At 38.9% G+C, this 12,660-nt stretch overlaps 1 protein-coding gene across 1 annotated transcript in view; it reads right to left on the reverse strand.

The window, feature by feature from the left end:
• abcc2 (ATP-binding cassette, sub-family C (CFTR/MRP), member 2) overlaps positions 1 to 12,660 on the reverse strand; it is a 174,450-nt gene that overhangs the window by 1,700 nt on the left and 160,090 nt on the right. The window contains exons 28-31 of the mRNA XM_028795700.2: positions 11,903 to 12,046; positions 11,642 to 11,800; positions 9,027 to 9,193; positions 6,924 to 7,118 (exon numbers count right to left, since the gene is read on the reverse strand). Coding sequence (XP_028651533.1) covers positions 6,924 to 7,118; positions 9,027 to 9,193; positions 11,642 to 11,800; positions 11,903 to 12,046 — 665 coding nt within the window. The remainder of the gene's footprint in view (positions 1 to 6,923; positions 7,119 to 9,026; positions 9,194 to 11,641; positions 11,801 to 11,902; positions 12,047 to 12,660) is intronic.

Consider the following 12,660-nt stretch of genomic DNA (forward strand, 5'->3'; position numbering starts at 1 on the left):
AGCATTTTTTTAACACAATCCCTTCATTTCAGGGGCTCAAAAGTAATTGGACACATTACATAACTGGAAATAAAATGTTCATTTCTAATACTTGGTTGAAAACCCTTTGCTGGCAATGACAGCCTGAAGTCTTGAACTCATGGACATCACCAGATGCTGGGTTTCCTCCTTTTTAATGCTCTGCCAGGCCTTTACTGCAGCAGCTTTCACTTGCTGTTTGTTTGTGGGCCTTTCTGTTCGAAGTTTAGTCTTCAGCAAGTGAAATGCATGCTCAATTGGGTTAAGATCAGGTGACTGACTTGGCCATTCAAGAATTTTCCACTTCTTTGCTTTAATAAACTCCTGGGTTGCTTTGGCTGTATGTTTTGGGTCATTGTCCATCTGTATCATGAAACACCACCCAATCAATTTGACTGCATTTAGCTGGATTTGAGCAGACAGTATGTCTCTGAACACCTCAGAATTCATTCGGCTGCTTCTGTCCTGTGTCACATCATCAATAAACACTAGTGTCCCAGTGCCACTGGCAGCCATGCACGCCCAAGCCATCACACTGCCTCCACCGTGTTTTACAGAAGATGTGGTATGCTTTGGATAATGAGCTGTTCCACGCCTTCTCCATAATTTTTTCTTGCCATCATTCTGGTAGAGGTTGATCTTGGTTTCATCTGTGCAAAGAATGTTTTTCCAGAACTGTGCTGGCTTTTTTAGATGTTCTTTAGCAAAGTCAAATCTAGCCTTTTCTATTCTTGAGGCTTATGAGTGGCTTGCACCTTGCAGTGCACCCTCTGTATTTACTTTCATGCAGTCTTCTCTTTACGGTAGACTTGGATATTGATATGCCTACCCCCTGGAGAGTGTTGTTCACTTGGTTGGCTGTTGTGAAGGGGTTTCTCTTCACCATGGAAATGATTCTGCGATCATCCACCACTGTTGTCTTCCATGGACGTCCAGGGGCCTCATGCATAACGCCGTGCGTAGAATTCGCACTATAACATGACGTAAGCACAAAAGCCGAAATGTGCTTACGCACAGAAAAATCCAGATGCAGGAATCTGTGCGTTCACCAACTTCCGCTTTCTTCAGCTACATAAATCCCGCTCAGCGTGGAAATAAACGCACGTGCACGCGCTTGCTGTTCCGCCCCAACTCCTCCCAGAATTACGCCTCTTTGAATATGCAAATCAATATAAATAGCCCTTAAGCCCAGCGTTCTGTGAAAAGGCAATGGCAAAAGTATGAGGAAAAATAGAAGAATTTCAGCGAATACCAAATGGAGGCAAAGAAAAACGTACTATTTGTTGGTTTAAACAGTTATATAAGCAACAAAAGGAAGTTGATCGAGTGACATAGCGTGTCGGAGAAACTTGAAAGCTCAAGTTCACAAAGTTGCACGGTGCCCGAAATAAAAAAGTTGTCACATATCAAAGTTGCTGCGAAAAGGCGAGTCGTAGCCCACCATCTGAGTGTCATATGAAAGCTTTTTAGGGTACAGTGAAAAAAAAGGCACACAGTGTGAAAAAAGCACGAAATGTCAACTTTAATCTCGAAATTTCCACTTTAATCACGTAGTTTATTTTGTCATTAAAGTAGAACAACATAAACTTCACCTTAAAATCATTTAATTTACTAGTTTCTCAAATCCCATCGTAACTAAAGTATCACGTTAAATGCTTTGTTTTGTATTTGACCTTATATGTGCTCTATGTGCCTGAATCACTATGTGCTCTTCCTCCGACAGGACACAGAATCCATTATGTTCGTAATATAAAGTATCTATCTATCTATCTCTATCTATTACAGCTCTCTGAGTAATTAAAATACTGAGAAGTATATGTGATATTATTTTCATGATGATATGAGTTAAAACATGTTATTAAACATGGGAACACGGTGGCGCAGTGACTGTTCATGTCTTACAGCAAGATGCTTGCTGCACCATGCGCGACCTTAAATGAAATGCTTTATTACAGAAGTACTGTCTTTTTCAAACGTACTAACCCCCAATTCCTGTCCTTACTTTTCTTTCTCCTAAATACCCAATCGCCACACAATCAGCTCTGTAATAGATGTTAAGCCATCTGTAAGCTTAGAACGCCAATTCTTCAAAACGTTTAAGGAACATCGAAATATCTTCGTAATGTTTAATTATTCTATCCATCTATCCTTCCAGTGTCGCGCCAGCCACAGCTTTAAAACAGCGCGAGGCAGGAACAAACCGTGAACGAAGCTCAAGCTCGCTAGCGCTGCGGCACCGTGTAGTTAAAGTTAAAGTTTTATCTGTATAATATAATCAACATATTTTGCTGCATTTCATCTTAAAAATGATATCGTCATCATACGTAAATACGCGCTTTATAAAGTGGCTCAGGATGTGCAATATTATAACTGTATCATAAGTACAATTACTTCACGGTAACTTGCAAGTACAAACAGTTCTACAAGAAGCACTTGAGCCGCCGTCGTGGATGTGGATCTAAGAAAGGGTAACCACACAGGAACAGTAGCACTGCTTTGACACTGGATGCAGACAGTCTGCAAAACCTAACGGAGAACTTGCATACGACAGGGTATGAGGTACCGTGGAAAAGTGCATGGCTTTACGCCAAGTGTAGGTTTTATACATCGCGATTTGAACGTGGAAACGTTCTTAGCAACATTTCTGTGCGTACACACTGTTTATACATGAGGCCCCAGGTCTTTTTGCGTTGCTGAGTTCACCAGTGCTTGCTTTCTTTCTCAGGATGTACCAAACTGTAGATTTTGCCACTCATAATATTGTAGCAATTTCTCGGATGGGATTTTTCTGTTTACGCAGCTTAAGGATGGCTTCTTTCACCTACATGGAGAGCTCCTTTGACCGCATGTTTTCTGTTCACAGAAAAATCTTCCACATGCAAGCACCACACCTCAAATCAACTCCAGGCCTTTTATCTGCTTAATTGATCATGACATAACGACAGACTTGCCCCACCTGCCCATGAAATAGCCTTTGAGTCAATTGTCCAATTACTTTTGAGCCCCTGAAATGAAGGGATTGTGTTAAAAAATGCTTTAGTTGCCTCACATTTTTATGCAATCATTTTGTTCACGCCACTGAATTAAAGCTGAAAGTCTGCACTTCAACTGCATCTGAATTGTTTCATTTAAAATTCATTGTGGTAATGCACAGAACCAAAATTAGAAAAAAGTTGTTTCTTTCCAAATATTTATGGACCTAACTGTACATTAGAACAAAGTGCTCAAGTTATGTTGGAGGCCTGGAATGTCTTTGCAAAATTATTATATCTGTTGATTCTTAGTGCAAAAGCAACTCTCTCAAAGCCTACATCTGACATTGATCAGGCAGGGAACTCAACTCAGGTCCCCAGAGTTGTAAAGCAATGGCACTATTCACAGTGCCAAGAAGTCACCTTTACATTAAGAAAGCATACAATTTAAATAAATAAATAAATAAAATGTCATTTTATCCATCTTATCTTCATTAATCCTAATCTACTGCAGAATTTGTGCCCTGAAGAGAGCAACACACACACTCACCAGCATTGGGTTGTTAATCAGTCAACCTCACCATGAACCTGGACCAAGACAGGAAACCAGAAACTGAAGACTAAGTCCTCATGAGATGGACAGCTCTCAGATTCTATGCAAATTCTGTCCATGCTTACCCTGCTTTGCAACACGTTCTGTAACTACTTGTCTAACAGCTCTTAGCTACAGGCCCAAAAGAAGGTTGCTTACATCATTTCAACTTTTCCTTGTGGTGTTGTGTTGAAAGCAAACTGTTTAAGTTATCTGAACTTCCCTTACTCCAGTAACTGCCTCCTTTTGGTTCCATCGCAGACAATCTGACAAGTAAGAACCTGTGAATGTGCCCTGACTTTTGCTGCTTCACTACTGAGAGCATCCTGACTTGATGCATTACAGTTTTGATTTGGTGACCTTGCTTATCATGGTCACAAACTCCTCCAAAGAACTGTCCATACCACTTCTAAAATAATGGGGGCTGACATTCCAGAGCTTTAAACCATCTACTCAACCAGATGTCTGAGGAGAGCTGAATCCATCATCTCTGCTGACAGTCACCCAACACATTTCCTGTTTTTAATTCTGCCTTCTGGAAAGTGGCACTTGAGCCTCATCATATGCTCTACCTGCTTCTCAAACAGCTTCTTCGCCTGGGCCATGAGGTCACTGAACTCCCAGTAACCTGATCCTACCTGCCCTGCACTGTGTACTGTACCCACCTGCTGGTTTATGTGTAATTGTATTGTATGTCACACTTTTTTTCCTCTTATTTACTACATTTAATTTTCATTTACAGTTTTATATATTTATTTCTATTCTGCTACTCTTTGTTTACTTATTTACTGTGTTTATTTATACATCATTTCAATACTGGCACAAGAATTTGACTGTGCTTTGTGTATGTGACAATAAGTCCAGAGAAGAGTGACTAGGCTGATTCCAGGGCTAAATGGGATGAATTATGAAGAAAGACTAAAAGAGCTGAGCCTTTTCAGTTTAAGCAAAAGAAGATTAAGAGGAGACATGATTGAAGTGCTGCGGTGGGTTGGCACCTTGCCCGGGATTGGTTCCTGCCTTGTGCCCTGTGTTGGCTGGGATTGGCTCCAGCGGACCCCCGTGACCCTGTGTTCGGATTCAGCGGGTTGGAAAATGGATGGATGATTGAAGTGTTTAAAATTATGAAGGGAATTAGTACAGTGGATTGAGACTGTTATTTTAAAATGAGTTCATCAAGAACTCGGGTACAGAATGAGAAACTTATTAAAGGTACACTTTGCACAAACATTGGGAAACTTCTCTTTACAAAAGAGAAGCATAGACACTTGGAACAAGCTACCAAGTAGTGTGGTAGACAGTAGGACTTTCAAAACTAGACAATGTTATTTTAAAAGAATGAAGTGGACAAGAACGGCGAGCTTTGTTGGGCTAAATGGCCTGTTTTTGTCTAGATTGTTCAAATGTTTTAATAAAGACCTCATCTAATCACTAATCTAACAAATGATTTGTGACCTACTAACTTATTTTTCTACTAGCTAAGTCATGACACCCTACCTGAGGGCCGAGACCTTTTGGTTTACTTTACCTTAAATTAAATGGGAACAGTGTGATGAATTAGACATCTTTTTGGATGATATATATTGTATAAACCAAATATATATATTATGTATACATATGTATATATATATATATATATATATATATATATATATATATATATATATATATATATATATATATATATATATATTGTCACGCACAAGAGCATAGGGAGCCACTTAAAGACCCGACGGGCACCGCGACATATCGTGCCAGGGGACAATGATGGCTACTAACCTCTCTTTCTTTGTTTCCTCAGAAAGAACGAGGCACCACCGCCGTGAATTCACCTGGACTCGCTAGAGAAACAAGCCACTTCCAGGTTCCTTCCTTCCCTCTGGTCCCCTCCTGATGACATCATTACTCCCATCTACCACCACGGTTCCTTCCCAGAATTCCATCTGTCTACTTCCATCTCCACTCCATAAATTGTCCGCCTGTCTTTTCCACAATGTCTGATTTGTTCTGTGTATGAACTGACCGACCGTAAATCTTCACAGTATACGGGTATGGATACCCCAAAACTTTATGCTTGTTTTTTTTGTCTTATTACGCACAATAATTACCCCACAGGTTTATTTCCTCCATCATCCTGCCAACTGGAGTTTTTATTTTATTGTCCTCCCTGGCCTATTTGTTGTTAAGCTCAACATTTTCATTCTCTGCTGTTATCAATACTATAACAGTTTTTTAGGTTTTACTTTCTTTTGTAATTATGATTAGTTATTACTATTGTGCAGTATTTTTCATCTACTTTTATGTATGAAGATCCATTATCCAACCCGCTATATCCTAACTTCAAGGTCACGGGGGTCTGCTGGAGCCAATCCCAGCCAACACAGGGCGCAAGGCAGGAAACAAACCCCGAGCAGGGCACCAGCCCACTGCAGTTTATGCATGAAGATGAACCATATAATTAAATGTTACTGTTGTTGTTGAAATGGAAAAATAAGAAAAGGCAAGTCACCAATGAAATTAACAAGTCAATAATAGACAGAAAGTTTCATCAATTGTGACACTGGCTACAGTGAAAACAAATAGTATGGAGTAGTGATTAAGGCCATTTCAAGCCACTTGTCATGTCTGCGCTAAAATTGTAAGAAGTACATGTAAACAATTGTAACATATTCTAATTCTGTCAGCTCCTTTCATGTAAGCATCAGCTAAATAAAACAGACCACACCATTTTTAAGCCCACTTAATCCTGAGTGGTGTTGCGGGGTGCTGAACCAGTCCCAGCAATCATAGGGCACAAGGCAGGACCAATCCTCTGGAAGGGGTGCCAGTCCATTGCAAGGTGAACACACTCACACACACCTACGCACATGCACACACACACACACACAAACACAAGCTAAATAAATAATATTCATAATAAACAGCCTTCATGTATTTGAGGACACATATTCTCCACATTTAATGTTTCATTTGCTTTCTGTTCTTTATTGCTGTACTTCTGTGCAGGATTTTACTTTTCTTCTTTGATTTAAAGCATGTTGTTTTAAAACATATAAATCTGACAAGGCTGTTTGATAATTACACATACAGAGGTATGTAATTATCAAATCACTCAACTGACATAAAGTCTGTTATTTAATAATCATCCTATGTGAATTTACATAAACAAAATCAGGAAGCTGTGAAATAGCCGGTCTTCTAGGAAAAAAAATCAAACAAATGTGTAATCAAGAAACAAAAAATACTAGGTGTGACTATTTAAAGAACTGTAACAAGTTATACTCTGTCTTAAAATTAACCCTTTATTAGGTCATTCTACAAATGAGAGCCTTGTTCCTTACCGAGAGGAGTCCATGACGGTGTGCAGCCGATGAGCAATGGTGAGCACAGTGCAGTGGGAGAACTGCGTCCGGATTGTGGACTGGATCAGATTATCTGTTTCAAGGTCAACCGCTGCCGTGGCTTCATCCAGGATGAGAATTTTGGATTTACGAAGAAGAGCTCTTGCTAGACACACCAGCTGACGCTGTCCAACACTAAAAATATCAAAAAGAACATCATCATTATTTGCAACTGCGCTCTGCATTCAGGTGTCAGCTTGATCAGGTCTCTTTGGAGTGTGCATATTCTATGGTTATGTGCTTTCTCTGGTAAAATATGCAAATCGGTCAGTTAGGAATGAGTGAGTGTTAATTTCCCTGATCTTTAAATCTTTGATTTATCTCATTATTGGCTGAGACAAAGCTATTAAAGAACATTATTTGATATAAATCATGGGCATAAATAGACTTGTGCCCTGTTAAATGCCCTGTATCAAATGCTTCCCAGACAAGCTATGGTTGTTATGACTGATTCAATCGTTCTGTTTTAAAAAATAATAAAAAAAGCTGAAATATGTTTAATGAATGAGGCAAAGGTATATTTTTCTAAAGAAAAGAGAGACTAGTTAGGACTAAGTGAAGTTTAGTCATCAAAAGCTGACAATGGTAACAAATCTAAAGGGCTGCACAAACTTGTAGGCAATAAACGCCAAAATCAAAAAAAAAAGGTCTTTCCTTTACTGAGCATACAGCATCCCCTTACACAAGACAATCACCAAATCTATGTGACCACACCACCATAACACCACAAATGCAGCACAGACACCTTCTGCAATTCTAAAACAGAAATGCTTGATGACATCAACAACACAACAATAATAAAATAAACAAAATTTTAAAATAACAACAAAAAATAAAAAGTTACAAAGTAACTGGGACAATGACTTCCTATAACTTTTATAATCCATAAATGAATGAATGGTCAACATTTCCATTGTGTTTTGGATGTATTTTCATTAAAATCTTCCATTAATTCATTTTTTTCTTTTATGTTTGCTTATTTTATGAATTGGTAAATTGTTATGTAAACTGGCTTTCACAGTACAGCACTTTATGCTTTCCTCTGGTGTTTCTGACTAGTTCTTTATGAGAGAATAATAATAATTATTATTATTATTTATTTAGCAGATGTCATATCCAAAGTTATAGTCAAATATAGTCAAAGTCATTTATGCCCTTAGGCTATTTAAAGAGACAGATGATGATCACGACATTTGCCTTATAACAGAGCTTTATAAAGAAGTGGGTGAAAGGAACAATTCAGTCCTGGACATGGTGCCAGTCCATCATAGGTGACACTGATACACAATGGGTCAATTTAAAATTAACAATAAACTTAACCTAATCTGCTTTGGAACGTGGGAGTAGAACCCACAACCCAGGGGTAGAATGTGCACACTTCACACAGATAGTCCCTGGGTGCAAGATTTAAACTTGGGCCCATGGATCTGCAAGGCAGTAGTTATAACCACAGTTCTACCAGGTACGGATGCCATTCTTAAATAAGCAACTAAAACATATAGTGACAACAAAAAAACTTCAGTTGTACACTGATGAATTGCATTGTCCTTCACCATCATCTGAGCAATATCCATCCATCCATCCATTCTCCAACCCGCTATATCCTAACACAGGGTCACAGGGGTCTGCTGGAGCCAATCCCAATTAAAATACAACAACAAGGGGATTTATAATTCAGATGTTTTATATTTGGTGGCATTGGTTTGGTTTCCTCCCACAGCACAAAGACATTGAAGTCAGGTGAATTGGCATTGCTATACTGGCCCTAGTGTGTGTGTGTGTGTGTGGGTTGGTGCGTGTGTGAGTGTGAGTATGTGTGTGTATTCACCCTGTGATGAGCTGTCCAGAGTCTGTTCCTGCCTTTTGCCTGATGCTTGCTGGGATGCTTGCCCTGTGACCCTGCTCTGGACCAGAAAATATGGAATTGAATTGATGGACGGCTGGAGTAGTAAAACATAGCAGGCCATAATTACTGTCAGTTACAGTATTACCAAGCCAGAAATGAGAGCTCATTGTTATTCAAACCTGAGGACTACCACTCACCTGAGGTTTTCCCCTCCTTCTGTCACTTCGTGGTTTAGCCCTTGTTGAAGCCCCTCTACATATTCTTTCAGGTGAGATTGTTCCAGTGCTCTCCAGAGCTCCTCATCAGAGAAATTGTTAAAAGGGTCCAGGTTCATTCTCAAAGTCCCAGAAAACAAAACAGGATCCTGAGACCCCAATAAAGAGGGGAATCAACAATAGTAAATGACAATGACATTTGTCAAAAATCAAACTACTGTATAATGGAACAATATAGATAAAAAAACAACAAACTGAAATGATTGTTACCTTCCATACATGCACCATAGGTATGTGTGTTTATACTAAAGTATGTTGATGGGAAAATTCTTCATTTAAGTTTTTAATGAATTTGCTACACACGTAGGTGTTCCTGAACACAATCTGCCCACTTCTGGAGAGAGGTATGTATATATTGTGTGTGTGCGTGTTTGTTTGTGTGTGTGTTAGGAAACGAGTCCAAAGACCTCATAACTCACAAAGAAACCTTGCCACAGTATTCAGCACTACAAATGTTTTTCAAGAGGTTTACATTCATTACTAAAAATTAATTACTTTTTGTATTATATCTGCAGCAAAAATGATCCAGGGCAATATACTTTTTCAACAAATATGATTCTTCCATTTAATTAAACCATAATAAAATATTTTCTGGAAACATTTTACCACTAAAATCAGAACATGTAGGAAATGCCATGTGCTGATCTAATTCATTTTCATGTGTTTCATTTCATTTTGCAGTATTTTTCTTTTTTGTGTGTGTTTTTCGATATGTGTTTGTGCTTCTACCATGTTTTCACATTTTTCATTTTCGCTGTTTTCATGATTTCCAATTTGTTTGGGCTGCCATTGATTAACTGCGTCATACTGCTATGTATGGATGCCATCAGTCATGGATTGGGGTTTTCAAACCATGCAAGTGCATCTCTGCAATAAAATGTCCCAACTGAAAGCTTCCTTTACACAGAGAGCACTCAAACTCAGGTGTAAGATGCAGGAGTTTGTCTTGCTGATTGGTCATTGAATGTAAAAATCAATCAAATTGTTGATGGAGTAGCAGAAATCATTATTGAAATCAGAATTCGAGGAGTTTAAATGGTCAGAAACAACGGCTAAAGGTTGATACACTAGAGGCATTGACTAACATCAAAGTACAATAGGGCAAAGCAAAATTACCGAGGTCGAAAACGGATGTTTTATTAGGATACTGTACATATTTTGGCCAAGGGAAGCCTCTTACCAAGACTTTCTTTTTAAGTTTTCATTTTAAAGTGTGGACACTGTGAGATGTGTGCCACCATCTTTTACATCATGGCCACCATTATGTCACAAGTCTAAGGGCATGTTTTTATTATAGAGACCAATCAAGGTGCCTATTAAAATGAACTCCACGGAAAAACCAGACCCCCAATGAAGGCAACACTAAAAAGTGATATAAGCAATTAAAGATAAAAATGAATAACATGCAAAATCTAAAGGAAGTGGCCTGAATACATTAATAAAACAGGTGAACATTGAGCTGGTAACTAATTCTTCAAGAACAGCTGCTAATAATGAGAAACTAAAGCTTTTCTAACATTTACTTCCACTGCTTTATTATTAACCTCCACTGACCCAGCATCACGGGTTACTGTGGCCAGCCACTATCTGTGCACAGCTTGCACTTTGTCTCCATGTCTGTGTGTGTTTGCCTCAAGGTACTCTGTTTTCCTCCCACATTCAAAAAGACATGCAGCTTAGATCATCAGGTGCTTTTAAATTGAATCCATGAGTGTGTGAATGCAGGTGTGGGTCAGTCATACCTGCAATGCAGAGGTTCCCAGATCAGCAGTGTTAGTTCTTTGGATGAGACACAAAAATGAGGTCCTTACTCTCTGTGGTCATAAAAGTTCCCTGGGCGTATTCTGATGTCCAGGCTAAATTGCTCATCATGGCCCTCTGATCATCCCCTGTCTGTAATTGGCTATCACTCTCACCACTTCACCACCTAATAGCTAATGTGTAGTGAATGTACTGGAGGAAAAAATGGCTGCCGTTGGATCATCCAGGTGGGTGGTGCGCATTAGTGGTGGTTGTACTCGCTATGAAAAGTGCTATATCAATGTAAAGAATTATTTCTATTATTATTATTATTATTATTATTACTTCTTTTCTGGATGCTCCTGTGTTAACTGGGGTGACCATCCTTGGCACTGAATTGGATACAAGGAGTTTGAGAATATGTTGTGTTTATTTATTTTTTGTAGTTTCTCTGCTTTCTCACTGGCTGTCTTCTGACTGACTGTTGCTTGCTCCACAATGGCTTGTGACTTAAATGTTGTTGTCTGGTCCTGCAGGGCCTATGTGATTATGCAGAGATGCACATCTTTATGACGTACCAGTAGCCCTAACTACTAGTACTGTGGTACAAACTCACACTTGTTTTGGGATATGATTCTTCTGCTTGTATGCTTCACTCATTATTCAGTTCCATTCAATTTAAACATTGATTAATTATTTTTTTCTATCAGCATAAATGAAACTGTAATAATATCTTTATTGCATTGCTAGGTGGCATGTGCAAAATAGTCAATAACTTAAGAGATACGTTTACAAACCTGAGGAATAATAGTCAAGTGACGTCTAAGGTCATGCAGCCCAAGCTTTGCAATGTCAATGCCGTCGATCAGGAGGTAGCCACCAGCAGACTCAATGATACGGAAAAGGCAGTTTGTGAGGCTGGATTTTCCAGCACCAGTCCTCCCAACAATTCCAACCTGAAGGGATACAAATGCAAACGTTCAGCCAAGAACCATGACCAGCACAGTTTAGAATTAAATACAATCATTTAATGAAAATATAAATAACTCTATAAATACCTTCTCAGTGCTTTCTATATCACAAGTTATCCCATGTAAAACAAGATCCAGCTCTGGGCGATACCGAACTTTGTAGTCATTGAAATGAATTTTTCCAGCATCAGGCCAGCCCTTTGGAGGTTGATGATCTGTGACCCATGCAGCCTAGAGATCAGAAATGCAGTTTAAATAAAAATGCAGTTTTTAAGTGAAAACATCAAACACCACCTTAGAAGTCCAGTTTATGCTTACGTTGTAGCAGCGCAATGGTTAGTGTTGATGGCTCACTGCTCCAAATAACTCTTGCTGTGGAGTTTTCATGTTTATTCAATTATTTATTTTCCTTTATTGATTTTAATTAGAATTAAATAACATTCCATACAATCAAGTCAAACTTAACAAACCAAAAGCATCAAGGAAGGAAGAGTATCCTCTTCCCTAATATAGAAGCTTGTTCTAAAATGTAATTGATTAGATCCTGCAATATTTTGAAATCATTCTGAACAGATCCTCTAAGTGAGAATTTTTGAGTTTTCATGTTTAGAACAATCTAGATGAGAACAGCTCACCACGCTTGCCGTGTTCTTCCTGTGTCACCATGAGATATTTTTTCCTCTGGGTATTCTGTTATTTTCTTCCATATTCCAAAGAAATGTAGGTGAGATGAATTGCTGATTCTAAATTAATCCTGCATGAGTTTGAGGGGCCCCTCAGGCAGCAACATTTCCTGCTTTGAACCAGACGCTTCCAGGATAAGCTCTTACCCATCACAACCCCGA

This window comes from Erpetoichthys calabaricus, chromosome 2 (genome assembly GCF_900747795.2).
Source record: "Erpetoichthys calabaricus chromosome 2, fErpCal1.3, whole genome shotgun sequence".
In the NCBI taxonomy this organism is placed as follows: domain Eukaryota; kingdom Metazoa; phylum Chordata; class Cladistia; order Polypteriformes; family Polypteridae; genus Erpetoichthys; species Erpetoichthys calabaricus.